The following is a 27,010-nucleotide window of genomic DNA, read 5'->3' as shown; positions in this document are numbered from 1 at the left end:
ATGAAGAATGGACAGCTCTACTCTGCTGAAAGAAAGTGTCCTTATGGTCAAAGAGACTACCTTTAGATTTTACATGGCATTAGTTACTGATTTTTAGCAAAAAGAAAAGCAGTACTTGTGGCACCTTAGAGACTAACCAATTTATTAGAGCATAAGCTTTTGTGAGCTACAGCTCACTTCATTGGATGAAGTGAGCTGTAGCTCACAAAAGCTTATGCTCTAATAAATTGGTTAGTCTCTAAGGTGCCACAAGTACTGCTTTTCTTTTTGCGAATACAGACTAACACGGCTGCTACTCTGAAACCTGATTTTTAGCACTGGGCCTATTTCTGTGAGAACTATTCATGAGTCAATCCTCTTCCACTACTTGGTTCAGCTGATGAAGGCAGACTTTTAGAATTCAGATTTTGACACAGTTTTGGTTTTGCTGATTTTTTTCAAAGTACTTTACCTAAGGCGACAAAATTAAATGGTCATGGTAATGGAAAAGAGACTTTCCACTTTCAAATAGCAAAGAATTATGTCTTCTTTGCTCAGGGTGCAGAGTTCCTAAAACATTCAGTGTTCAACATCACTTTCAAAAACTCTGTAAGACTCTTCATTAGCTTAGAGAAGAACAAAAAGAACATTTGACAAAAGCTGCTAGGAGGCCACAATCAGGTGAATGCGTGTGCGAAGTATGTTCATAGTTCAAATGGTCTTGCTGGTAGTTTTCAAGGGTCATGCTGTACTGCACAGCATGATAAATCACTTTCTGATTTTGATTAAGGAGACTGTTTTTTGTGCCAATAGTTTGTTCAAAGATTTTAGACAAAAAGTGAAATAAAGAATGCCTTGCACAGAAAGACAATTAAAGACAAAGTTCGAACATATGAATGAAAATAAGTAAGCAATTGAAAATTGGACTAAAAACTGTAGATATATTCTGATTTTGTTTAGAGGACAGTACCAACGTAAATTCTTTTGTACGATTGGCCACTGTGTGGAATTGATTCATCTGTTGATATAGGCAGGAATGTCAAAAAGAAAGATATTTCCAGGGCAGTGGTTCAAGTTGTGAATTCTATCATTTTAAGAGCTCTTAACTAAGCAAGTTAAACATTTAGAAGTAGAGAGTCTCAACATGCAGGATTGCTGATTTATAGTAGTGTCAGATGATTAAATTAAGGCCATATTCTTGGAATCATGGAAAGTTGGGAAGAAGTCAGTTTATTCTTAGATCAAAAGGGACAAGATTATCCTGAACTGGCAATAGCAGAGTGACTCGATGCTTTTTGCTGGCCTCACTCAACATGCCCATGAGCCAAATATAAAACTTCAAGATTCAGAGCGACAGCAAACATCACGTTTGACACCAAAACTTATTAAAAGAAGCTGGAAACATTCAAGACTTGGATGACGGAACGCTAAAATACTTCCCTTTGTTGAGAAAACATCTGGAAAATTCAGCAACTTTCGTGGATATCATTGGCAACATCATAGAAATTTACCAATCAGATGCAATTGAGAAGACACTGGAAACTTATGCAGGATGGTTTAAGTTCTGATAGATAGAAAATAAGTTGAATTCAAACCGCCACACAAAGTGTTAGGAACTCTACTATACAGATCCTGAGTGTCTAGATTGAGAGGTAGTTCACTACATTCCAGGAGAACGCTATCTGAAAAACAAAGTTTGTTGACTTCAAGTCTCAGCTGACAAATACTGACCGTGGAAGGACTGAAGAAAAACTCCGGAAAACAGTTGTGAGCTTGGAAAACGCTGCCATATTCTTTTTTTTCTATGAAAGACTAGCTGTAGCTTTGCTGATGACCATTCAGGCCAATGAACTTGTGTTAACTATCTTCAACAATTAACTGCCAACTCTGACATCAGAAATTGACTATTATATAGGTAGAACACACAACACTGTAAAGAAAACACAAGCCTTTAATGAATAGCTGACTGTCAAAATGCAACAGCAGGAATCCCATGACCGCTATCTCTTCCCCTCTGGGATGTCATGTGTTGAAAATACTATGTTTGCAATTTCTTGGCATGTAATGCATAAAATGTTTGCCATCACTGCACTAGACCTCACTTCCCATCTCCAACAGGTACTAGACTGGTGTCCAAATAATTTAATCAGGGCCCTATGAAATTTGCCTTAACGAGAATGCAGATGGAATCACAGAATCAAAACATTAATGTGAAATCCTGCTCTCCCCCCACACTAGGACTGCAGCAGCAGCAGGCAGGGCTGCATGGGTGAGCTAGCGCAGCCCCACTTAGAGACAAGCTGCTGTGGATCTGGAGCCTTCTGCTCTGCTGTCCTGCACAGAACCGGGAGTGTGGTGTGGGCTGATGTGGGAGTGTCCCCCTTCCTCTGCCAGTGTACCTGCTCTCTGCTGAGCTGCAGTGGGTGGACAGGAGGACACCTGCCTGTGCCCCGGCCTCTGGCTCAGGAGTGATTGCTGCTGGCTGAAAAAGCGTTCAGGCTGGTGAATGCTCTGCTTAAGGAGACAACATGCTGACACAACACACACACCCACACCCTCCCCTGTGACACTCTCTACCTCAAAGTAGCACCCTGGAACCTCCATGTTCATCACTATCATCATGATTGTCACATGATACATTTTGTACAAAGTATGCCTTTTGAGGTATCATTTTAAAGTCTTGATCTATTAACACTAATATCCTGCTGAATTGGATGTACTACCATTGCATGTGAAGTTATCAGAGTATTGCTTTTTGTGTTACTGAAACCTGTTGGGAGAGGCCCACAGCCAGCCTTTCAGCTGCAACAAAGGAGGGCCAGAGAGGTGTTAATGGCCCATCAAGAAAAGAATCCACTAATCCAGAGACTTCTCAGGGAAAGCGGGTACACTATGGAGGCAGCCTAACCCATAACACCACAAGGATATTTCTAGCAGCTGGCCTCTCTCCCTCCCTGCCCACACCATCTCAACAGCTGGAAGACTGTCTGGAAGGCAAAGACTTGAAACCAGAGAGATTGGTCCAATGCTGGAAGGGGTCCAGTCTGTGTATTGAGGAACTGTAAGCTGTCTATAACATCTGTTAGTGTTAGAAACTGATTCAAATCTTGCTTAGTCTGTTAAAGTTAGAATTTAAACTGTGCATTTATTTTTATTTCTTAGGCACCCACAACTTAGATCTCTATGCCTGCTATTTATAATCATTTAAAATGTGTCTGTCTGTAATTAATAAATCTGTTTTATATTTTATCTAAAACAGTGTGTTTTTGGTTGAAGTGTTATGGGAATCTCAGCTCAGGTTAACAAGAGCTATTGCACATCCATTACCCTTTTGTCAGAGTGGTGCACTAAGAAATGATCTTACACCAGGTCAGGCTTCTGACTAGTGCAAGTTAGTACAGTTCTGGGATGTAGTCTTGTCCCTCCCCAGCTGGAGCTAGGAGCTCCCTTTGCTGGGGCACTCCCAGCAGCACAGGGAAGATAAGACAACTCCACAAGTCTCCTCCAGCTGCAGGAACCTCTGGGGCTGCTGCCCAGTCCCAGAGAGAGCTCCCTGTAGCAGAGGGAGGCACCCAGAGGTGGGTCTGGTCTCCCCCAGTCTTTGCCCAGAGCAGCTGTGTAGGAGCTGGACAAGTCCTGTTCCTCCCCTACCCAGCCAGAGCTAGGAGCCCCCTTTGAGGCACTCCTAGGAACAAGGGGGCATCTGATTTCACGAGGAAGGGCTTATTTCACGGTCCGTGATGCGTTTTTCATGGCCATGAAACTGGGAGGGCCCTAAAAATAAAAACACATAAAAGGTCTTATCTTGTCATTGTTCTGCATGAAACTCTACTGAAATGAGAACTCAGTGACCATTTTGAACAACAAGAGATGAAAAACGTGTCCCAAAAGTAAGCCTCCTTGGGTCATGGATCCTGTTTGTAACTTAAAATATCTTTAATTCAGAAAGAAAAAAGTATATTAATTGCACAGTAACATGATAGGTAAGCATTATGATTAGCTTCTGGAGGGAACAAGAGAACCAATTTTAGATTATTAGATGCAAAGAACTAAGGCAAGCCTTACCAGAAGAGGTTCAGGCCCAAATACATGGTATACCTTTACAAAAAAGAAGGGTTAAGAAGGGTTTATAAACCACCAAAAACCAACTCCTAAATACAAGTGCTCACATTCCTCCTTACAACGGAATAGTGAAAAACATTTTTGTTAAGGACTGGCTCCACCTTGTCTTATACTGAATTTAGATTAAAAGCTAATACATGCCTAGTAGTTTAGTCTATAGATTTTTGTCTGAACTTATTATAGGCATTAGTAGTGAACCTTATATTTAGGCTAACACTTTTCATTATAAAAATTCCTGCAAACTTTTTTTTTTGTTGCAAAGCTCTAATGCCTCTATTGTTTGCAACAAGCCTCTTCAATTTCACAGGGAAACTCGGCTTAGAAAAGTGCCATTCCTTCGTCCCATGTAATTCCATTTAGGTTCAGCTGATTTATAAACTGTTAAAGTCATTAATTCCCATCACTTGCTTTTCCTCTGGAAGATGTTGGCAGCATGCCAAAACAACAGAACATGAACATTCTAAAGAGGTGAGCCCACATTATTACCGTCAAAGCTGCAGGAACAACAGTACACCGTACTGTGTACACCTGGAAGCTGCTAGGGCAACCCTAGTGGATACAGGGGTAGGGAGCCAACCTAAATAACCTCCTGTTTAATATAGTTCAGAAATATACATTGTTAAATTACACTGTTACATTGTTAATCCAATTTTGTTGTATATCATTGTCCAGTTGAAACCTAACAAGTGTAAATGCATACAAATGTGTCTAGATTTTCTTTTGCAACTGGTCATTTATAAGAAGTTGGGTGTACTGTAGTTTAATTTATGATAAAACCATATTTATAACTTCAGTAGTTCTAAAAGTAAAAATATAATTTAAATGTTACCCTAAAAATTTAAAGGGCTAGGCAAAGTTTATTGATTCATAAGGATTTTCAAGCTGAAAATAGGTAGAGAAAGGAAATTGTCTGGATTTTATATTTTTAAATATAATTATCAATAAAATTAAAATGTGTAGATTAAAAAAGTTGCATTCACTCTTCAGTGCTACTGATAAACATCATCTATATTTATGCACATCAGTCATTGGGGGTAGAGCACAAAACAGATCCTCTGCCTCCATCATATTAGGCATGAATACCGCAGTATACTCCACTCCCTATGCAGATCCCTGCTGCAGTCAATGGGCTTTCCACAGAAGTCTACCCATGCAGAGACTGGTACAATATAGGATTAGGCTCACCACAACTCCTTTCTACAGTAGTCTGTTCTGGTCTATTAATTTGTTTGAAAGAATTAAGCAGTAGGATGAGAGGAGAAGAGAGAATATTTTCTTATCTCTAGTGAGGTGTTATAAAACAACAGAACAAAGAAATTCACTACACAAATCACATTGTTATGAGAGAATTGGAGTTGACATAACTGCAGTCATTTTGCATGCTCAGCCACATTAACTAAAAGTGAGACCACTACGCAGTCAAGAATAGTTTGGTCTTTGCCTAAGCAGACAAAACAGCTGTAGTGTTGCTAATAAGGATAGATAAAATGACAGATCCATGAAAATGGGAGGGAGTGTTGATAGCGGACCTTGGACCTGCTAGTCTATGACCATGAGTAGTAGTTTTTTGCTGGGAGTTGCTCTGCTGACGAGTAGAATTATGAGTTATTTGCTGATGCCAAGGAAATTGTTAGCCCATAGTTTACTATGAGTTATGTGCTTTGTTTTGAGCAACCTATAAAAGAGATTAATTAGAGTGTGTAATTTGGAGAAGTTCGGAAAGAGATTTCAACCAGTTAAAGAGACTGACATCCAACTCCCCAGCAAGGAGGAAGGCTGGCCACCAGAAACCTGCTGCTGACCACTTGATACCATCTCAGACTTTAGGTAACTATATCTGGGGTATTTCAGATGTGTGCTTTAGACTCAATAAAATCAAGGTGTTTTCGTTACCAATCACTTATCAGATGGAGGAGCTGTGTCCCCACTGGTTTTGAAACCACTAGTTATCATAGTTTTGTTTTCAGAAAACTCCAGGTAATGGTGTGCCTAATTTGGATTGTCCTTAAAAATACCCAAACTGATCATTGTGGTTCCTGCCCAAAATAGCAATTAAGCGCTAGATTTTAATTCACAGTACAAAGGCTTAGTGACTGGAACATATTACCTCAAATAAAGAAAAATACAGGAGCAAAATCATGGAGATTTTTGTGCTATGAACCACAACTTACCAGGTCACTGAAATGCTTGACATTACACAAATGTTTTATGACAGCAATGCCAATAGCCATGGGAGACATTTTTTACTTTAAAAATTCCATATAAAGGCAGATTCGGATGGGGTAAAAGAAACACTATTTATAAATAAAGTATTTTTATAAGTTAAAAAATATAAATTAAAAAAGTGCCTATCACACTTTTACATTTCCATTCAAACAGCTGAAATTCATTTTTTCCGATTGTGCTTAGTGCCACAATAATAATATGGGATACATGACAGGATTCCACCCGACAAGTCAATGAATAAAACATCAGGCACATGTTAAAGAAATAGCAATGTATTTCTTTCTGTTAAAAGCTTATTGTTAAAAACAGAATTAGAAGCAAGACCTTTCCATGTTGAAAAAGTACTGCCAAGTTTGATGACAGTTCAATTTTTTTCCCCCTCCCTCCAGTAACAGAACTTTTTGAAACTCTAAGATATTGGGTCGCTCACTGTGAAGGTCCACTTCCACCATCACCCCACCATATGCACTACCTCTCCCTGCACAACTGGAATCTTTCAAGAGTTAAGAAAAATTAGACTATTTGTTAAATTACTAACTTGCCCTTCCCCTACTGCTCTGAGAAACCTGAGTAAAGTTTCTATAGGCAAAGTATTTAAAAAGAGCTCTTAGCAATGTGTTTTAAAATTCATTCGTAAGTAAAATGAGGACCAAATGGGCATTATTCTTGGCACGATATTACCAAGCAGAAGCTGCTGCCAGATGAATTCCCTAGGCTCCGAGTAAAAGAACTGGAGCAATTCCTTGAAACAAGATGGAAAGATCTCCTGTATGTTCCTGTAACTCATCTCTGATTATTAGCTTCCTTTAATACAGTGCAAGTATCCCAGATCAGTTTTTAAAACTATTAGAAAAAACTGACCAAAACTTCATAACATTTTATATTCCTTCCAATTTACTTTATGACCATGGTGGTAAGGTTACATAAAGTTCATATGGAGGGAGAGCAAATTAGGGAATTTAGGAATCTATAAATGACAACATGTTGACTAATATATACTAGAGGATTTACTAAAGTTATATTGCATTCTCCTTGCACCCCAAAGAAAGTTGAGAGAACTGAAAACTGGTTGAAAGACAGTATCACTACATTATGTCACTAATGTTTCCTTAATATGCAGGAGTGCCTAGTAACAAAAACCCAAAACATATAATCACAGCACTTCCTTTTCATTACCTTGGAAAATATATTAAAAATACCTCTTAATGTTCTGTTGAGCAGGTAATACAAGATAATACTCTCTAAAAAGGTTTTGAAGAGGGAAAGTACATCCACAATTGTACAGTTAGAAGGCTAGGTTCTTGAAAGAACTGAAAGACACTGTACATCCTGCTCCTTTTTAAAAATATCAGAATAGTAACAAACAATAACATCTCTTTTCCTTTAGTGAGGATTGAACAGACTGCAATGAGGCTAGTGAATTCACTGGACACTTAGAGAAATACTCTCAATCATACGGACTAGAAATAGTATAGATCTTGGTAAAGATCTTTCCTGCCTAACAATAACTGAAGCAATCAAATTCTCTGCTGGTGATTTAAACTTTAGGGGAAGATAACTGACACTAAAAACAATTAAAATTACAAATTTGAATAGTTTTGGATCATACTTAGTTATGATTTAGTGTATTTAAAATATAAAAGACTCATTAAGAAAAGTATATGTGGACCTCTCAGTATTCAGGAAAAAACTATTTTTTCTATCCAAAAATGTGATTCCAAAAAACAACCTTAGCTCTGCACACTGATTCCCACCATGCTTCCAGAAACCCTCTTATATGTGCTATAGATATAAATGAAGTATGGACTACAAACTTTTAAATCACTACTCATCCACAGCATATAGCTCTCAGACCATCCTCTACTTTACTACCTGTTAGCCAGAAATTCCCACATCTTCCCCTCTTATCCTCTATATAAAGACGAGAGAATACACCCTCCCCAAGTTAATCACGTAGCTGTGATCAGGAGACAAACACCCTTCTCCCACCCATTCACTACTCCAAAGTCAAAAAACAAATCTGCCCTGCTAACCACTCTAGCCATATTCCTACTCCAAGTTAAAGACCTCACTTTCTAAACACAGACCACACATCTATCTTCATTCAATTAACTATAGTCAGAGGCTGAGGGTTGCAAAAAAAAAAAAAAAAAAAAAAAAAAAACCAAAAAAACAAACAAACAAAAAAAAAACCCACACACACACCATTCAAACCAGGCTAATAATTAAACTGTTCACCATAGAGAGGAGAAGCAGACAGCAAGTTTGTATAATGTAATACTGGTATTTGGTTATTATGAGAAGCAACTTATGATATGCCTGTTAAATGGATATTAGACAGTTTTTCAGGGGCAGAGGCAGTTGTTTCATGAATACACTGATATTTTCTACATTAATATTTATTTTAGAGATGTCATCTGTGTATGTTTGAATATGCATATGTACACTCAACTGTCCATTTCCACACATGCAAATGCTCAGTCTTGCAGAAGGGAACTGCTTGTTTTGAAAGATTAACTGCAAAGTTTATTATAAATACACAATAGCAATCTTGATTTAAATAAAGTTAGTCTATTAATTTCCTTATTTAAAGGATGCAAGGCCAGTAGACATTTTAGGAATAAGACAGGGTCCCCACCTTCCTCTCTTGCATTTCTGATTGAAACCCAGAAGTTCAAACTCTGCAAGACACCTGGTTCCCTAGACATATATTAATCTGCGAAGTTCACAAGCTTTGCATGATTCTCACCAACCCACGAGCTACAGAGCTTTAGAACTAGAAATCCCCAATTTCTATTCTTATCTTGCACTACTTTGTGGAGCTTTTCCTGAGCATCTCCTTGCTATGCACAGACTTTATAAAAGTACAAATTGGGCCATACAGACTTTAAAGCACAAGTCACTGTACCAAACGATAAGCAGATTTTTCTAGTCGTCTTCACATTGCTATCCTATGCTCTAGTCAAAGTATATACTGTTTCAAGTTTACAGTCAAACTTTTTTTAAAAATCCCCACAAATGAAAAAAAAAGTTTGATATATGAATATCATTTCAAAAATTTAATCATCTCCAAGTTATGGATGTTTTTAAAAAAAAATAGGTTTTAAGCTTGCCAAAGAAATCCTCAACTGTTCTGAAAGTAATCACAAAAAATACTTCTCCAGTGCAAACTTTTAAAGGGCATGAATTTAAACATTTATAAGTTAAAACTACCAATATTAGAGAGAAAGCTGCTAGTGAGCAACTCCCACACCACCATTTGGTCCTGAGAAGGTCCTAGATGGATTGTCACATCCAGGGCCAGATAAACCCACCTAGGCAAATGTACACTTCTCCCACCCTGCTGGGGAGGGGAGGCGGGGAAGAGAAGAGGAGAGCAAGCCCACCATGTATTCAGCCTGCAGCGGTGGCTCCTGTTCCAGGGTACTGGGCCTGGCTCCCCACTCAGGGCACTGAGACCTGGTGCAAGAGGTCAGAGCACTGCTCAGCTTTCACCTGGCTGTCCCTCCCATCATCATACGAGGGGGGTTGGGGACAGCTGAGCCAAACTTGAGTGGTACTGCAACCCTGCATGCCTGGTTGCAACACCACACACCCAGATCTGGTCCAGCCCAGGGCCTCGCCTCCACATCAGCCAAGATTAGGGTTGTGGGGTCAGGGTGGAATGTGTGTATACCTAATGGAGAGTCACAAAAAAGGACAAAAACTGCAGCTAGTTTGCCTCGAAACCACAGAGATAAACCATAAAAAAAACAGAGACTAGAACCCTCATCCTTTAGCTTCATAACCACAATGTTCTTTCTACCACTGGACTTCAGAGAAAACATCTTTTACAATACTGTACAGGAAGCTTATGCTTTTCTGAAGTTTACCAGCTATTAGATGGCAGACTTCTTACAAAAGTATAACCAATACATTTCAATACTACAATTGGTAGAACAGTTTCTTCAATTACAGTTCATACATGAGTTAGAGGAGTTTTAACTGTATAGAAAGAGTTAATTGTGTAGAAAGGAAAAGCTGCTTTTAAGCTCGCGGCATAGAATGAAATGTTAGGTAGAAACAAAGTTTCAGGCCTAAATTTTTAAGACCTATAACTATAAGCAGTTTGACTAATTCTCCTCAAACATTACAGAAAAATTCTCCTTAGCCTTCAGTGTAAATGGCAATTGTGTGGCCAAACCAATTTTGTTAGCCAAAGCTATAAGGGTGGGAGGTGTCAAAATAGGCCTTTATAATAGCTCATGACTGTACCCTTAAACATGACCTACAAACAACTTATAGGGTGGCTTGTGTCTCTGTGTGTGTTTTTTCTTATTAACAGGAATGTCAAAAGTCTCATCTTCCCTGATTTGCTGGAGAACCTCTTGATATCTCCAGATGTTTACTATGAGCTTTCACACCATGCCCTAATTGAAGGACCAAGGATATGGAATATTTAAACAAAGGCTTCCTTTATACCAATGCTCACTAGTCTTTGACCTTAACCAGGCAGTTACAAAAACAAAACAAAAAAACAAACAAAAAAACGCCAGTTTGAACGGTACATCGAAAAATGTTTCCCCTCTCAAATGTACAACTTCCATTCCCTTTGCTCTAGCTTTGTCACCATTTCACTAGCTCTCCAGTCACCACAGAAGTTCCCAATGTAGAACAGAGCTGAATGTAAAAAACCAAGGACTAAAAAACTTTCAGGACTTCTTTACATACCACAAAGAAAAAAGGGCACAACTCTATTTTTTTGCCCTTTAACAGTCACGTTTAATTTTGAAGGGAATATACTCTCTCCATAATTGTTCCTGACTATTACAACCTTTACTATGGACAAAATACTGTCCCTCATAAATCATATTTAAGAAAAAAAGTTTAAATCAGTAAAATAGTTTTTAAAAATATCTGGAGTTTATTACTAACCTACAAACTGTACGCTCTTGAATTGTGTTGCTCATAACTTAAGCAAATACTACATATGAATTATAAGTACCTTGTTGCTCTTCCTCCTCTTCACTAGATGAGGCCAAATAAGCTTGAAAATCCATGTCAAGAAGTTCATCTTTTTTAAAATTTCTGTGTAGCGAAGTTATTCTTTCATGATCTGTCTCATCCCATGTGATATCTACCTAGAGGGGAAAAAAAAAAAAAAAAAAAGATATATAAAATGTAAAAGTTAAAACTAAGTTTTTGCCCAGAGTGCAGTTTGTAATACTTCCTATTACAAGTTTAACAAGAGAAAAAACAGACTACAAAGAAAAAAAAAAAAATCAAAGGGTATCACTGAAATTTCATTTCAAAGGACTTTTAGGGAACAGGATTTTATGCATTTAAGAACCAGTCTTAACTAAGGAGCTGCTGCCAAGCATCTCCATAAAAATCAAGTAGATATAAACAATCATTAATAACTTAATTACAACATATTTGCATCTAATGTACCCTATGCATAGTATTTAGTTTCTTCTAGTGTTCCCTATATGCCCAAAATTTCAATGAGTTCTAGCTATCTGGAAAGTCTGAAGAGTCTGCTATTGCATTAATAAGATCATTTGTGTTAAAACAGACAAGAAGTAGTGCTACATTTCTTAAAATACCCAGGACAGTCCAATTAACATTTTCTTTTAAATTATCAAATTTCATTCTGTATTTAAACTGAAAGTGGGGTAAATTTAAACACTACTGTTCATTTATAACGAGGTTGAATCTGTTATAGTTTTAACTATAGTCACAATCTATGCCTCGGTAACATACACATACAACAGGGGTAGGCAACCTTTTAGAAGTGGTGTGCCGAGTCTTCATTTATTCACTTTAATTTAAAGGTTTTGCGTGCCAATAATACACTAACATTTTTTAGAAGGTCTCTCTCTATAAGTCTATATAACTAAACTATTGTTGTATGTAAACAAGGTTTTCAAAAGGTTTAAGAAGATTCATTTAAAATTAAATTAAATTAAAATGCTGATCTTACACCGCCGGCCCGCTCAGCCCATTGCCGGCCTGGGGTTCCATTCACCTAGGTTGGCAGCGGGCTGAGCGGGGCCTGCAGCCAAGACCCCGGCTGGCAAGGGTCCGGCAGCCAGAACCCCAGACCGGCAGTGGGCTGAGCGGGGTTGGCAGCCGGGACCCCAGACTGGCAGTGGGCTGAGCGGCTCAGCCCACTGCCGCTATGGGGTTCCGTCTGCCGGCTCCTGACAGCTAGGGTCCCGGCTGCCGGTCTGGGATCCTGGCCTGCCCACAGAGAGTGGGTACCTACCTTCTCCCTGGTTCTAGCCATTCTCTTCCTCTCTCTGCACTGAGATGAGGGTGGGAGTGTGCTGAGAACAGGGCTGGGGGTGAAGAAGCAGGCTGGGGGTTGGGCTGCAGGGTCCGGCCAGGAGCTAGAATAAGGGATGGGGCTCAAGGTTGGGGCAGGAGGTTTGGGTGTGGAGCGCTTACCTCGGCAGCTCCCATTTGGCAGTCAGGGTGGGAGTGGGAATGTGGGGGGTGCAAGAGTCAGGGCAGAGGTCATGGGGTGCTCCCAGCCCCCTGCCCTGAGCGGCTCATGGCAGGGGGCTGGAGGGGATATGCCCTGATTCCACCCTCCTTCCCCAAGGTCCCCGGAGTAGAGAGAGGCCCTGCTTTTCCCTCTCCTCCTCCATAGCAAGGGCCATCAGCTGATCAGCTGCAGGAAAGGAGAGGAGGAGGGGCAGGAACCCCGCATGCTGGGGGAAGAGGCGGGGGCAGGGGGAAGCTTGCCTGACCTGCAAAGAGAGCGTGGTGGGCAGGGGGCGGAAAAGAGCAGGCTGGGCCAGGCAGAATTTTCAGTGACATACTGCTGTCTGCCCGGGTCTGGCAGGCAGCAGCATGCCATTAAAATTTGGCACGCGTGCCATAGGTTGCCGACCCCTGATATACAATATCTATTTGATGTCTACATCTCCACAATCATGCATATATGCAGGGATCCCTTCTCCACTATCACCAGTGCCACCAATCTATTATTTACATATCTTATATAAACCAAGAAAAGCAAAGCTCAACAAATTACAAAGGGTTACAAAAACACTGTTAAGATACCTTTGATGTTCCCATAGCAGCAGATGTGAAGTACTTTGGTTTATATGCAGCTCCATCCACTTCTGAGGCTATGTCCTTTGGCTCATCATCAAATGTAACATCATCTGGAATAAATCTTAAAGGCAAAGAAGATGTCTTGTTATTCAAACACATATTGTGATGTTTCAAAAGAACAAATAGTTATGGGCTCAGCTTCTCTCTAATTAAAACCTTGCACATTAATATAGAAGAATCTGCTAGGATAAGAAGTGGATAAGCCCAAAGAGAGCAACATTCAGGAAAAAGGATAAAAACCATATCACACAAGTTAATATTTGCGGTTTGCACTGGACATTCAATTTCTACATCCTCCGTATTTTATAAAATATTGTGAAAAAGGTAAGTCAAATTAATTTTTGAAAAGAATTACAATTTAAGTTAAATTGATTACTCTGAATTTTTAATATGTAGTGCTTTGCATATGGCCAGCATAGGCATGGAATGCTTCCAACAGGTATGATTTGTAAGTAAACTAACAATCATTAAAACAGGATAGATTAGAGACCCTAGGATGCATTTTTTGGTTTTGTTTTTTTTGGCCAGGAATACCTACATGTGCAAACAACACTGATTAAAAAATGGAAGTGAACCAGTTAAAAATATCAAGTATGAGTGGGATTATTATTAAAATAACCCTAAATATACCACTGGACATATTTGTGTGTTAAGATCAAGACACAGAATACGTACAACATAACGTTTAAGGAGACAGAATCTCTCAACTTTGCTTCTTAATTCTCATAATCTGACCACAGCATTTTTGAGACGAGAGAAAAACACCTTTATAAAAGCTAACCTCACTTTTCTAAGTACAATCTACTAGAACAGCTCTGATTGTGACAATACTGAAAATAAATTAGGAAAGAAAAATAAAGCACTTTTGAAGACAAGTGGAAGTCAATATGAAGCTATGAAATTCTAAAGGGATATTATCTTAAAAAAAAAATCAGAAAGCGGTCTGAAAATTGTTTATATACTATTTTTACATGATGCTTATATCTAGAGAACATTTTCCCCCTTTCAGTTAGCCAACTTCGTGCATTTGACTGAACTTGGTGTAAAGACAATTTTGTTGTTTCCCATGTTGTGTAGGTCAGTAAGGAGAAATATGGTTTAAAAATAGAAAATATGATTGTAAAGTCGTAACTATTAGCTGTGGAATCTCATGTGTATTTTTAATGCCTGAAACTATTTAACCTCATTTTAAAACACTGAGTAGAGTTCAAGTAGATTATGTCCATTGAAATGCAATTGCCTAACGATGAAAGCTACCCAGTCCACCTCCAAAAACATCTACTTTTCTAATTTAATAAGTTAAGCAGAAAAGAAAGGCAGGCTCTGGGAATTCTCAAAAAGGTTCCTCTGCAGTAAGACAAGATCTTTCTAGGATGTGAAAGTTTCATTAACAGGAACACAAAAAGTATATGTCTAAGTCATTTCCTTTGAAATACAACACCTAGTGTCTATGAGGTAATACACCTTAGCTTTTTTCCATCACGTGCAATTTTAAGCCCTCAACAACACTGGGATCTAACAGAGATGATTTTTATTGACAATGGCACAACAATGTTTCTCTGTGCAAACAAAGGAATAGTCTGGTGACAAAATAGAACTGTAGTTTAGCCTCCTGCCTTCTTAAAATATGAGGTTTGAAGTGATCAAGCTTTCTGACTTTGAATCATAAAGCCTGCGAACAAAGATGCACAGCCTGAAAACAATAGCAGCTATACCTTTACTATTCATTGAAACAACTGTAATAAAGGAACCAGTTCATCTCGTGCCTCAGGTGAAGGAAGCAAACCACACGTAAGACAGTTGCAGTGTGTTTTTCTATTAGCGTCCTATTGCTTTACTTGACTGTAGAAGATGACTGAAAAAGCAGTTGTAGTAATATTTGTATCTTGAACCTCTTTTAAAAACCAGTCTCTTTAGGGTTGGATTTTTGCTTTTTCTGACAAAGCCAGATATAACCAAAATGCATGTTTTATTTCCAAGGTACTATATACAGTTTTGTTAAAAGTGTGATAGAACAATGATTCAGTTTACTTCCAATTTTTTAAACTTGCTTTAAATTTTTGTTAAAAAAAAAAAAAACAAACAAAAACGCCATTTGCTTTACCTGAGATCTACAAAAGAACAGCTACTTTCAAATTCCAGTCCATCACACTCCTCATAAATTTTATTGGCTGTTTCAGGAGAATCACATTCTACCACTGCATAGAAGTATTTCAGTCGTTTGAACTGATAATCCCGCAGTTTTTCCGTATAAATCCTACGGAAGTGAAGACAACATCCAAATAACTTTTGTTAAAACAATGAAACAAAGTTGCAACTTCAGAAATACTATGCAAACTTAACTTTATAAAACCATATATTACCAACATATGGGCCTGACTTTGCAAAAAGATCAGATCCTATGCTACACAGAGTCCCACCAACTTCTATGGGACTCTGAACAGATATGCCTAAAGGTTTAACTGCATGGATGCCATTCCATGGATGCCACAATCAGGATAGCATGTTGAAGAAACATTTTCCTTAATGCTGATTAGTAAACATGGTGATAGGACTAAGCCTCTTCTTGATAACGTAGGTACAAATTTTGGCAGCAAAAAAGTCTTCCCATGTGCTTGCTTGAGAATCAAGTTTTAGAGAAGTATGCTGTGCATTAAGTACTCCAATTTTCTCTTCTGTTACCATTGTGACCACTTTACCATTGTTAAATATGAGTTTAACAATGGATAAGTATGTTTAATTTAAATAAGTTTAAATATAACCATTTTACCATTATTAAATACGAGTTGAAGTTGTTAACCTGGGAAAATTCTCCAGTTCATAAATAAGTGCACTTTCTGCATTTTCAATTTAATTGTATTCCATTTCTATAACTCAGTCACTTATGATTTTACTCATTGGTATGGGATATCACCATCTAGTGGTGAAAAGTTTCAGAGTAGCAGCCGTGTTAGTCTGTATTCGCAAAAAGAAAAGGAGTACTTGTGGCACCTTAGAGACTAACAAATTTATTAGAGCATAAGCTTTCGTGAGCTACAGCTCACTTCATCGGATGCATTTGGTGGAAAATAAGTGGTGGTGAAAAGTAATTCACACAGTCCCACTACATTTTCCTGTGTCTTTTACTCAAAATGAGCTATTTGCATAAATGAATCCCTATCTAAGATAGACATGCACAATGTCTGAAAAACCATTTAATTTTTAAATTAATTAAAATTTTATGGTATTATTTGTAAAAACTGTCTTCCCCACACAATCTTCTTAGCTATTTGCTAAGTGGCTAAAAAAACATTGCACTTTATTAAATACTAAGGTATCGCTTTGTGAGATGCTGAATGTTTTCTGTTAGAAGCTAAGTCCTCAAGGTGAAAACATATCAAAACAGTCTTTTTGATCATTTCTTACTTTGATCTAGTATGTAAAGGTTAAAAGGTAGATTTAAGTTTTAGCAAGCTACACTCAAATGCTGCAAGCTGATCCAGGCAGATGAACCTCTGCACCCAGGTGGATTCCCACAGCCTGCATGGAACAATTTACACAACTGGGGCCCTAAGTTTTATGTCCCAACAAATTTATTCAAGTATATGATGCGACAATGAGTCAGATTCAATTAAAAACACCCTTTGAAAAACTAGAAAGCATAAAAAAAGGGTAAAATGTTAAAAATGCATTAAGAGCATGGTATTTTCAAATGAGACCTGCTACTATCAAATTAATACCAATCTTTCTCTGTGGCATCCTCTGGAAGACTTAATAGTTCTACAGGTCCTTGCAGCTCCTCCTCTTTCAATCTCTGCTTTCCAAACTCTGAAGGATAAATCTACAAATATACCAAACAAAAAAGGTTATAAGCCAATTGCACAGGTGCAGTATACAGAATCCAAAAGAAAAAAAAAAAAAATACATCAAGCCAGGAGTTCTGAGCATCACTTTTTTTTAAGTGAGAAAACATTAAAGGATCCAATCCTGTAAACACTTGCACATCTGCTTAAAAATTAAGCATACAAGTAGTTTCAGTGACTTTAATATGACTACTTGTAGGAATAAAGGTAAGCAACTATGTAAGTGTGTTCAAATTAAATTGATGTACAAACACATAATAACAATATTAACTTGTGATTATAGAATTAATGTTCAGCGCTGAAATAATTAAAGTGACACAATCAATTTGACAGGTTTCAGAGTAGCAGCCGTGTTAGTCTGTATTCGCAAAAAGAAAAGGAGTACCCATGGCACCTTAGAGACTAACAAATTTATTAGAGCATAAGCTTTCGTGAGCTACAGCTCACTTCTGAGCTGTAGCTCACGAAAGCTTATGCTCTAATAAATTTGTTAGTCTCTAAGGTGCCACGGGTACTCCTTTTCTTTTTACAATCAATTTGGAATCAATTGCCAAAAAAGAAAAAACAAAAGAATGAAACTATTGAATTACGATACTTGAGCTCAATTCCCCCGCCAGTTTTCGCAGTTTTACTGTCTAAGGCCCTGATCCTGCGAGTTGATCCATTCAGGCTAAACTTTATAACCTCCTACAGAACCTTACACAGAAATTGATCAGACTCCACTCAGGTTCAGGGGTCTAACCATGCAGCACAGGTTGCAGGATTGGAGTCATTTATTTTCTGCTCTTTTTCGCTGCGTTAAAGACCCATTAAAAAAAAGGGAAACTGACTAAACAATAGAAGCAGTGGAACAGAATACAAAGTAATCAAGCTTAAAAAAAAATTAGAAAGATACTTCTCTATAATCCATCATTTACAGTACTCAATAGGAACAAAAAGTAAGACAGAAGAGTGCTTATATTATGGGACGTTTAGATGAGAGAGCATTAAGTGCCCAATTAATTTGTCTCATTCAATTTATTATGTAAAGAATAGTACAACTTTGCCAATTCTTTTGATAGCAAACATCAAATGTATTTGGTAGGGAGAGTGTAAAAACCCTAAACAAAGAACACAAACAACTCTTACACTATCACAAAACCAAACAAAATACAGAAGACCAAAGCTGCTCAGACTGCCTAACTTTCAGCACTCTAAACCGAACCTCTTATTATATATATTTCTACTCCAGGAAATACTCCCCAAGAGGAATTAATGTAATAGATTTTAAGTAGTAGATGCTCAGATGAAAGCAATCTTTAATCACTGTAGCTATTTCACTCACACATCTTTGTAACATCAATCTTCTGGTCCAGGGTAACTTAATAGATTTCATGGTTATGAAAAAATATCTTTAAACAATGACTAGTCAATGCAATGTTACATGAATAATTGTGTTTTGAAAAAATGGAATCAATTCAATTGTAATTGAAAGTTTGTGACAAAACCTATATTTTTAGCAGTAGATTGAGTGCCAGAGACACTATTCCTATGCATCAGAAAACAATATACTATTTCACAGTAAAAAGCCTGAACAGAGTTACTGGGTTAGTTATAAATACTGTTGATGTTGCAGAAATACTATTTCCCTCATAAGAAATCTACAACTAGAATTGGAAGAAAACTTGCACATCCACCCTGGCTGTGCATTTTCAGGTGAACTAGGTTTGTAGTTTACTTAAAATGCGAAGTTACAGTGCTACACACACACACAATTTTGTAGTATAAATTACTCATTTAGTGACAATACTGCTCTGTTTCTGTATACTACATACAAAACTACATTAAAAACAAAGTCAAGCATTCAAAAGTCAGGAAATGCCAAAATTAAGGTTGCCTGTGTATATGTATTGTGATTTTCTAATTATATGATCACATTTTCCCCTCCCCCAGAACCTCCATTTCGTTCTTTTTAACAAGGGCAAAACATATTTTTTCCTAGCCTCATTCTCAAAAATGGCCAAACCATTTTGGCTGAAGCTTTCCAAAAAAGGTCAGCCTGAGGTAGACACCCGGCATAAAAAATTTCAGCTCAAATGGATTAAGTTTGGCAAAGTTACAAGTAACTGAAAACAGGGTCTTATAATGAGAAGCATTAGGCAGCCAAGATTTTAGATGGTGCTACCAGCCTCACCTATAACATGGAATAGAATTTTAGAGAATCTACTGTATGAACTAAGGGAAATAAGCATTTGAACTTTATGCTACTTTTGCACATAGGACTTCATTCTACTCCTATTAGTGTCAATGGAATTTTGTCACTAAATTCCGTGGTAACAGGACTGAGCCCAATGTCACATATAAAAATTAAACTGTATTAGCTTATCATCCCACTCGAACGCCCACCAATGGAAGGGAGAATGTGGAACTATAGCCTACATTTGTTTTATAAAGGACCAATACAAATCAATTGAATAGGGAGAGGAGAAAGGAAGTCAGCAGGAGGAATGGGGAAGAAAAGCAACACGCTGGAATCAAAATTTGCCTTTATTTTTATTTTCAAATAGTTCTTACCTTTACAGAAAATATAACACCCTCTTTAGGTATGAAAGAATTAAACAGAGCCAGTAGGTCTTTAGCCTTCAGCCTATCCCAATCCATGTTGCAAACTGCCAATCTACTTGTTATCTACATTGAAGAAGAAAAAGGCAAAAATATATTAACTGTAATAAGATTTTTGGGTGCTGATTGCAGAGAGGAAACATCTTATTTTCCAGTTACCATCCTTTGATGAAATCACACTGTGTTGAACTTTAGAGAAAAACGTAAGAATGACATCTCCCACAACACTTGATATCACTGACACTTCCATGGTTCTTAAGCAGTGACTACAGAGCAAACAGAAATGTTCAATAAATGGGCTTTACTATTTTCAAACATAAAATGTACTCTATGATGGCCTTTATCTTTCACTTTCCTAGAATACATGTACTGTTTCAGACAACAGAACTACAGACAACTTCTACTGCTTCTTACCCACAGCTCTAAAGCTTTTAATTTTGCAAATTTAAAATTTGAGTGTTCGCTTCCCCAGGGAACTTCTGCAGACCTAAAAGGAAACAGATCCCTTCCTGACAAGAGCCAAGAGCAACAGGTCCCCCTGAAGCAATGTTGGAAAAAAGTTTAACTTCTAGCGCAGAAGGGACAAGATTGTTTTCAGTAGAAAGCATGACTTTCAGTTTGATCAGCAGCAGAAGAAAGCTTCCTGCACAATTCATTCCCATACTGCATGAGGTGAATGGAAATACTACTTTTCATCTTTTTACAATGCAAATATTTGTAATCAAAAGTAGTAATAGAGTGAGCACTGTACACTTTGTATTCTGTGTTATAATTGAAATCAATATACTTGAAAATGTAGAAAGAAAAGGAGTACTTGTGGCACCTTAGAGACTAACAAATTTATTTGAGCATAAGCTTTCGTGAGCTACAGCTCACTTCACCAGATGCAACGAAGTGAGCTGTAGCTCACGAAAGCTTATGCTCAAATAAATTTGTTAGTCTAAAAGGTGCCAAAAGTACTTCTTTTCTTTTTGCAGATACAAATTAAAACAGCTGCTACTCTGAAACTTGAAAATGTAGAACACACCCAAAAATATTTAAATAAATGGTATTTTATTATCATTTAACAGTGCGATGAATAGCGATTAATTTAATTGCTTGATAATTCTAGCTACAAAAATTTTGCCACTCTGCTCATTTGATCAATCAGTTACAGTTACTTTATAACAATTTTTTCACTCAGAAATATCTTCTATTTAGTCTATTCTGTATACTATAGAATCACTGACTATTCCAAAACCTTACCTCATCTGCACGAGGAGCATCCGTATGCAGTTCTCTCCAGGCATGCTCGATCTCTGGTTCCTTTGGAAATATTCCAGACATATCATCTTCCTCTTCATCTTCAGAACTGGTTTCAATATTTCCTTTCCCCCTAGCCAGATCAGGCCCACTGTCACTTTCATCTTCTTCTGAATCATCATCATCACCATCTTCCCCTCCTGTTTCTCCACCATCTTCCGACTCCTCTTCCCCTCCTGTTTCTCCACCATCTTCCGACTCCTCTTCCCCTCCTGTTTCTCCACCATCTTCGGATATGGCACAATCAAAATAGTCTTCGTTTTTAGAAATTTCATCTAACTGGCTTTTGTTAATGTTACTTTGTTCATATGCAATAGCAGTTTTATTCACTGAAAAGGTAAATATCAAATTTAATATTATTTATATGTGTATGCTGTTCGATAATGTGTATAGTGCTTTATGTAGAAAACGATAACTTGGTTCCTGTTGCAAAAAGCTTACAGTCTAAGTTTGATTGTTTCCTTTTAAAAAAATATACTTTTATATAACTATATTGTATATATAAATAAATAAAAATCTAGGACATCTGGAGAGGCTACATCAGGCAAAAGAATACCCCAAAAGACTGAATCATTGCAGATGGAGACACTTGGATTTCAACACTCCAATTAATTAAATTTGAACAATGAAACAAACAGAAATATTGTGACCCAAGAAGCTCTTAATGGCAACTGACAAGGGGCTCCAGAAATCTCCTGATTCTGGTATATACATTGTGGCTCACCAAAGAATGTCACAATATCTTAAATTGTCTATGCCTGGTAATTCTCTGAGTGTTCTGTAGATAAGAAGCTGGACGTTGCAGGGAACACCCCAAGGACTTGGTGCTTAATGTGTACTATCTTGACCCACACTGAGAGAATGCAGCGCTTGTGTTACCAGAGGCTGGTGAACTCAGGGAGCTGATCCACAGCAGGCATAGACAAGGAAAAGGTATCTCTGGGGAGCATCACAAAAATTATGTTAAAAAGTTAGGATAAAACAGGATTCTGAGATTCTGTACTAAACTAGCTGAGATGTAGTTGTATCTTTCCCCATCTGAAGAGAATCAGAATTTTTGAACTGTGTCTCAAAAGGCCCAGTATTCCTGTGATAAATGAAGGAGAAGAAGAGGGGAGGTAGCTCCCTTTTATGGTCACCCAGCCAGCCAGTTAGCTATAAAACCCGTTAGTAGCTGTTCTCTATTTGCTTACCTGTAAAGGGTTAACAAGTCCACAGGTAAAGGGAAGTGAGTGGGAACCTGACCAAAAGAGCCAGCCAATGCGAGGACTAGAACTTTTTAAAATTGGAAAAAAAGCTTTCCCTTTGTGTCTGTTGTTCTCCAGTAAAGAGGGGAGCAGGGCAGCAGTTATGCTGTGAGCAGCTTTAAAACCAGGTATGAAAAATCAAATCATACCTCAACCCTACTTCGCTGAAACCCCAAATATGTAAGTAATCAGGGAATGTCTAGGAAGACACTATTAGGGTTATACATTTTATTTCTTATTGGCTTATGGACTCCTCTGTGCTCACCCCAGATGCTTTTGTTTTGCTTGTAACCTTTAAGCTGAACCTCAAGAGAGGTTATGCTTGACACTTAATCTTGATGCTTAATTTTTGTAATTGTTTGTTTCTTTTAAGATCTAGCAAAAAACCTAAGTTCCAAATAGATATCCTTTTTTTTGGTTTAATAAAATTTACCTTTTTTAAGAACAGGATTGGATTTGTGTGTCCCTACAACATTTATACATGTGTTGCTTAATTAGCTGGTGGCAAGAGCTGATTTCCTTTGTTTTCTTTCTCAGCTCTTCCTGGGAAGGGGGGGGGTGAAAGTGCTTGAGGGCACCGCACAGAAAAGAATTCCCAAGTGTTCCTTCCTGGGTTCTCAAAAGGGGATGGTTTTTTTTGCACTTAGGTGGTGGCAGCATCTATCCAAGGTCAGAGAAGCGCTGTGACTCTGCGTGTTTAATACCAGCCTGAAGTGTCCAGTATTAATTTTTAAAATCCTTGCGGGCCCTACTTTCTGCACTCAAAGTGCCAGAGTGGGGAATCAACCCTGACAACTCCTAAAGGAGATTCTCCCTTAGCTCAAGTAATGGGTGGGCATCTGTGCTTCTGAAGCAGAAGAATCAGAATTCTATCCTGTTACAATTACGAAGCATCATGGCTACAGAGTGCAGCACAGTGATAACCACAAAATGTTTGGTGGCTACAGAGATGTTACAAAACATTGCTACTTCATTAAGACAATAATAATTCAAAGTTTGAACATGTGAAAATCAACAGTCCTGCCCACTCACGCTTTCTGATAACAGTATGAACGTTTCAGAGTAGCAGCCGTGTTAGTCTGTATTTGCAAAAAGAAAAGGAGTACTTGTGGCACCTTAGAGACTAACAAATTTATTAGAGCATAAGCTTTCGTGAGCTACAGCTCACTTCATCGGATGCATCCGATGAAGTGAGCTGTAGCTCACGAAAGCTTATGCTCTAATAAATTTGTTAGTCTCTAAGGTGCCACAAGTACTCCTTTTCTTCTTAGTATGAACGTTATTTCATTCTAGCATGTTTTTTGCCAAAAGTTTTAAAAGCACAGCACATCCTCAATCTCAGACTTTTGACTCAAGAAGTGTTTAACTGCTTTACTATTTAGTATCAATATGCAATTTGTTCCAAAATGCTTTGAATATTTTAAATTTTTCCTTCCAGTCTCAACATAAGGATAGTTTTAATCCTAAATAAGAGGACACACATATTTATACACAAGACATTAAACCAAAACTGCACCATCAATTTCAAGTTCTGAAATAAGACTGCAGTAATTAAAAATTATTCTGAAAATACTAAGTACACTCTGAAACACACATTTTCTATATTTTTTAAAGTATGCTTTTCCCCTTTCTTAATGCAATGACTTAATAATCTGTACCAGTTCTCTTTTGAAACAGCATTCTTCCCAAAGTAAGGGCCTAAATCTGTGAACACACAGGAATGTTGATTAAAGTTGCTCAGATGCTAAAGCAATTTTTGTTTGCAGGATCAGGCCTTAAGTTTCTTCCTAATTCTCTTGGTGAATGTATCAACAGATGTCTTTACCGTTTTATTCTTTCAAACTATCCTAACAAACGTGAAACAGCTTTACCACTGGCTTTGTTTAAAAATTAGTCTCTCCCAATAAGATGAAACTGCACATATAGAGGAGTTATTTAAAAGCAGAAAAGGCTAGATCAGTTGTTTAAATGACTGATCTTGCAAGTTGGTCCAATAAGATGTCCTCACCCACTTTGTCTGATCTTGCAAAAGACTAATACATACTTTTAAAAAAAGATTATAACGTGTTCCTTAAATTTAACAAACCTGATTCAGTTTTCTTTTCCTCTAAAGAAAACTTTGTTTTGGGAGCCTTAACTGATTTAGTACTACTTGCTTTTGAAGTCTCTTGCTTGCTTAGAGATGAATCTGAGCTCATCACAATTTGTTTGTTTTTCCCTTTCCATACAAGTCCTTTATCATCCTGTGTAGGATCAATTTCTACATTAATTTTCTTACACTCCTTTTTCAACTTTGAGCTACATGAGCTGGCAATCCTCATGATGCTTTTCTGTCCATTCTGGGAGTCATTAGACTTCAATGGAGCTCCATATTTGTGGCCCATTTCCTGATTAACTATTTTGCTTTCCCCTTCAGTAGGCTTGTCAAGCAGTTTCCCAGAGTCTACTCCTCCTCTCAATTTTGATTTTTTTTTCTTCATTTTCTTTCCAGCAAATACTTTGGTGTCAACTCCTGAAAGATCAGAGTCTGAATCTGAAAGATCATAAAACCGTTTCAGATCCTCTGTAGAGCTGTAGTTAACAGGTCGGCCTCTTTTATCAACAGTATATTTCAACTTAAACTTCTTGTCGTGAAACATAGCCCGAAATCTTTTGTCAATCTTGATTTTGTGGTCTTTTTCTGGCATTTCCCAAAACCTAGGGTCCTTTGTAACATGGCTAAACCGCTGATCACTAGTCAGTTCCTTCTTGGATGCCATTTTTTCACAATTTTGCATTAGAACTTGATAAACCTAAAATGTAAAAATACACACAGACCAATAAACCATTTGTTTCTTAATATAGTGCTTAATATCAACATTAACAAAATAAAATCCTATTTTAATGCATATTACTAAAATAAGTTATAAAAATGTTGCGTTCAAGGTAACGGAGCACACAATATTTACTGACCTCTAAATGTTTTGGATGTCAGGAAGGAATGAAGCAAGGCTGGATGAGGGGAAAAAAATTCCTATTTAAAAGTATCCCAATTCAAAATAATGATGATAATAATAAAATAATAATAATAATAATAGTTAAAAGTAGTTTCAGGTTCTATGTCTGTTCAAGTCACCATGCCAAATTTTGTGCTTTTGCAATAATATTTTTGTTTTCTTATTGTTTAGGTTTGAATTTATTAATTTTAGAGGTGAGAATGCTATAGTCTTTTTTACATATGCAAAGTAAATTGCTTATGCACACATTTTAAAAAGAAAATAATGTTTGTGTACAGTAAGCACACTGAAGTAAAAAGAAAAGGAGTACTTGTGGCACCTTAAAGACTAACAAATTTATTTGAGCATAAGCTTTCGTGAGCTACAGCTCACTTCATCGGATGCATTCAGTGGAAAATACAGTGGGGAGATGATTTATATACACAGAGAACATGAAACAATGGGTGTTGTTATCATTCACACTGTAAAGTGAGCTGTAGCTCACGAAAGCTTATGCTCAAATCAATGTGTTAGTCTCTAAGGTGCCACCAGTCCTCCTTTTCTTTTTGCGGATACAGACTAACACGGCTGCTACTCTGAAACCTGACATTGAAGTAAATAACTGCTATTCTGCTTAACTGACTTTACCAAGACACGTTCTGTAGGCAGAATAGGGGCACTCTCTGAAGTAACTGTACTATATAGCACAGTAAGGATCTCGTTCTCAAATTAAAAATTTATAAGTTATCCTCTTTCACCAGGTTTCAGAGTAGCAGCCGTGTTAGTCTGTATTCGCAAAAAGAAAAGGAGGACTTGTGGCACCTTAGAGACTAACAAATTTATTAGAGCATAAGCTTTCGTGAGCTACAGCTCACTTCATCTCTCTCTCTCTCTCTCTCTCATCCCCCCAACCCTTATAGGTCTCACTCTGACTGGGAGAGGGACAATGATTAACCAAATTATGCTGAGGAACACTTGGCCTCAAAATGCTTCCCTAAGAAATGAATGAAGATTTGGGAGAAGAAGCCCAGCAGCTTTAGCAGCCTCCCGTTCTCACACGGGTTCACCACCAGCCCCTGCATCCCCACCCACCATGCAGGAAACGGTTAAAAGGTCTGGAACCACGACCAAGCTCAGCTCTAATGCTGAGCAGCTGGATGATCTTACGGTTTGCCCCAGGGTGTTAGAGACACGGGGCCTAGCCCGCAGGGTGCCCCCGCCCCCGCCTCCCTCCGCTGACCTTCGCCGAACGGCTTCAGCGCAGCGTCTCCTCAGGGCCGCGGGGGCGGGAAGAAGCGTATCCCCCACGGGCTCCCCGCTCACAGCTCGGCTCTACTCACTTCACTCACCGGCTGCCGCTTGCCCAACGCCACCTCTCGCGCGCGCCGCCTGAGGGGGGGCTAAAAGTGCCCTTGCACGGCAAAGACTGGGACAGGACAAATACACGACCCTGGGGCTCCCGTCAATCGAGCTTTTACGCACGCGCAGCTCACGCTCTCAGCGGAAGTGACGCTAGGGCGTAGTAGGGGCAGAACTAGTGGCCGCGGTCAGGCCCGCGCCGGAAGGGGGACTTCAGCGCATGCGCAGTGCCTCCCGCTCGGGCGGACACTTG

The 27,010-nt window shown here is 38.2% G+C and overlaps 1 protein-coding gene across 10 annotated transcripts in view; it reads right to left on the bottom strand.

The window, feature by feature from the left end:
* The window catches only part of ESF1 (ESF1 nucleolar pre-rRNA processing protein homolog), a 60,451-nt gene that overhangs the window by 32,847 nt on the left and 594 nt on the right, over positions 1-27,010 (bottom strand). Inside the window, exons 1-9 of one of the 10 annotated variants that reach the window (XM_043512069.1) lie at positions 26,748-26,883; positions 25,376-25,436; positions 24,510-25,215; positions 21,120-21,505; positions 19,827-19,940; positions 17,151-17,251; positions 15,536-15,688; positions 13,378-13,492; positions 11,312-11,447 (exon numbers count right to left, since the gene is read on the bottom strand). In XM_043512069.1, the coding sequence (XP_043368004.1) occupies positions 11,312-11,447; positions 13,378-13,492; positions 15,536-15,688; positions 17,151-17,251; positions 19,827-19,940; positions 21,120-21,505; positions 24,510-25,200 (1,696 nt within the window). In that variant the 5' untranslated portion in view covers positions 25,201-25,215; positions 25,376-25,436; positions 26,748-26,883. Of the gene's footprint in view, positions 1-11,311; positions 11,448-13,377; positions 13,493-15,535; positions 15,689-17,150; positions 17,252-19,826; positions 19,941-21,119; positions 21,506-24,509; positions 25,216-25,375; positions 25,437-26,638; positions 26,884-27,010 lie in introns of those variants that run through there. The other 9 variants (XM_038393729.2, XM_038393730.2, XM_043512070.1 and 6 more) reach the window with 9 other exon arrangements.

The sequence above is a fragment of the Dermochelys coriacea genome, chromosome 3 (assembly GCF_009764565.3).
Source record: "Dermochelys coriacea isolate rDerCor1 chromosome 3, rDerCor1.pri.v4, whole genome shotgun sequence".
NCBI lineage: Eukaryota > Metazoa > Chordata > Testudines > Dermochelyidae > Dermochelys > Dermochelys coriacea.
The sequence above is the reverse complement of the archived record's forward strand: the minus strand, read 5'-3'. Positions and strand labels throughout refer to the sequence as shown.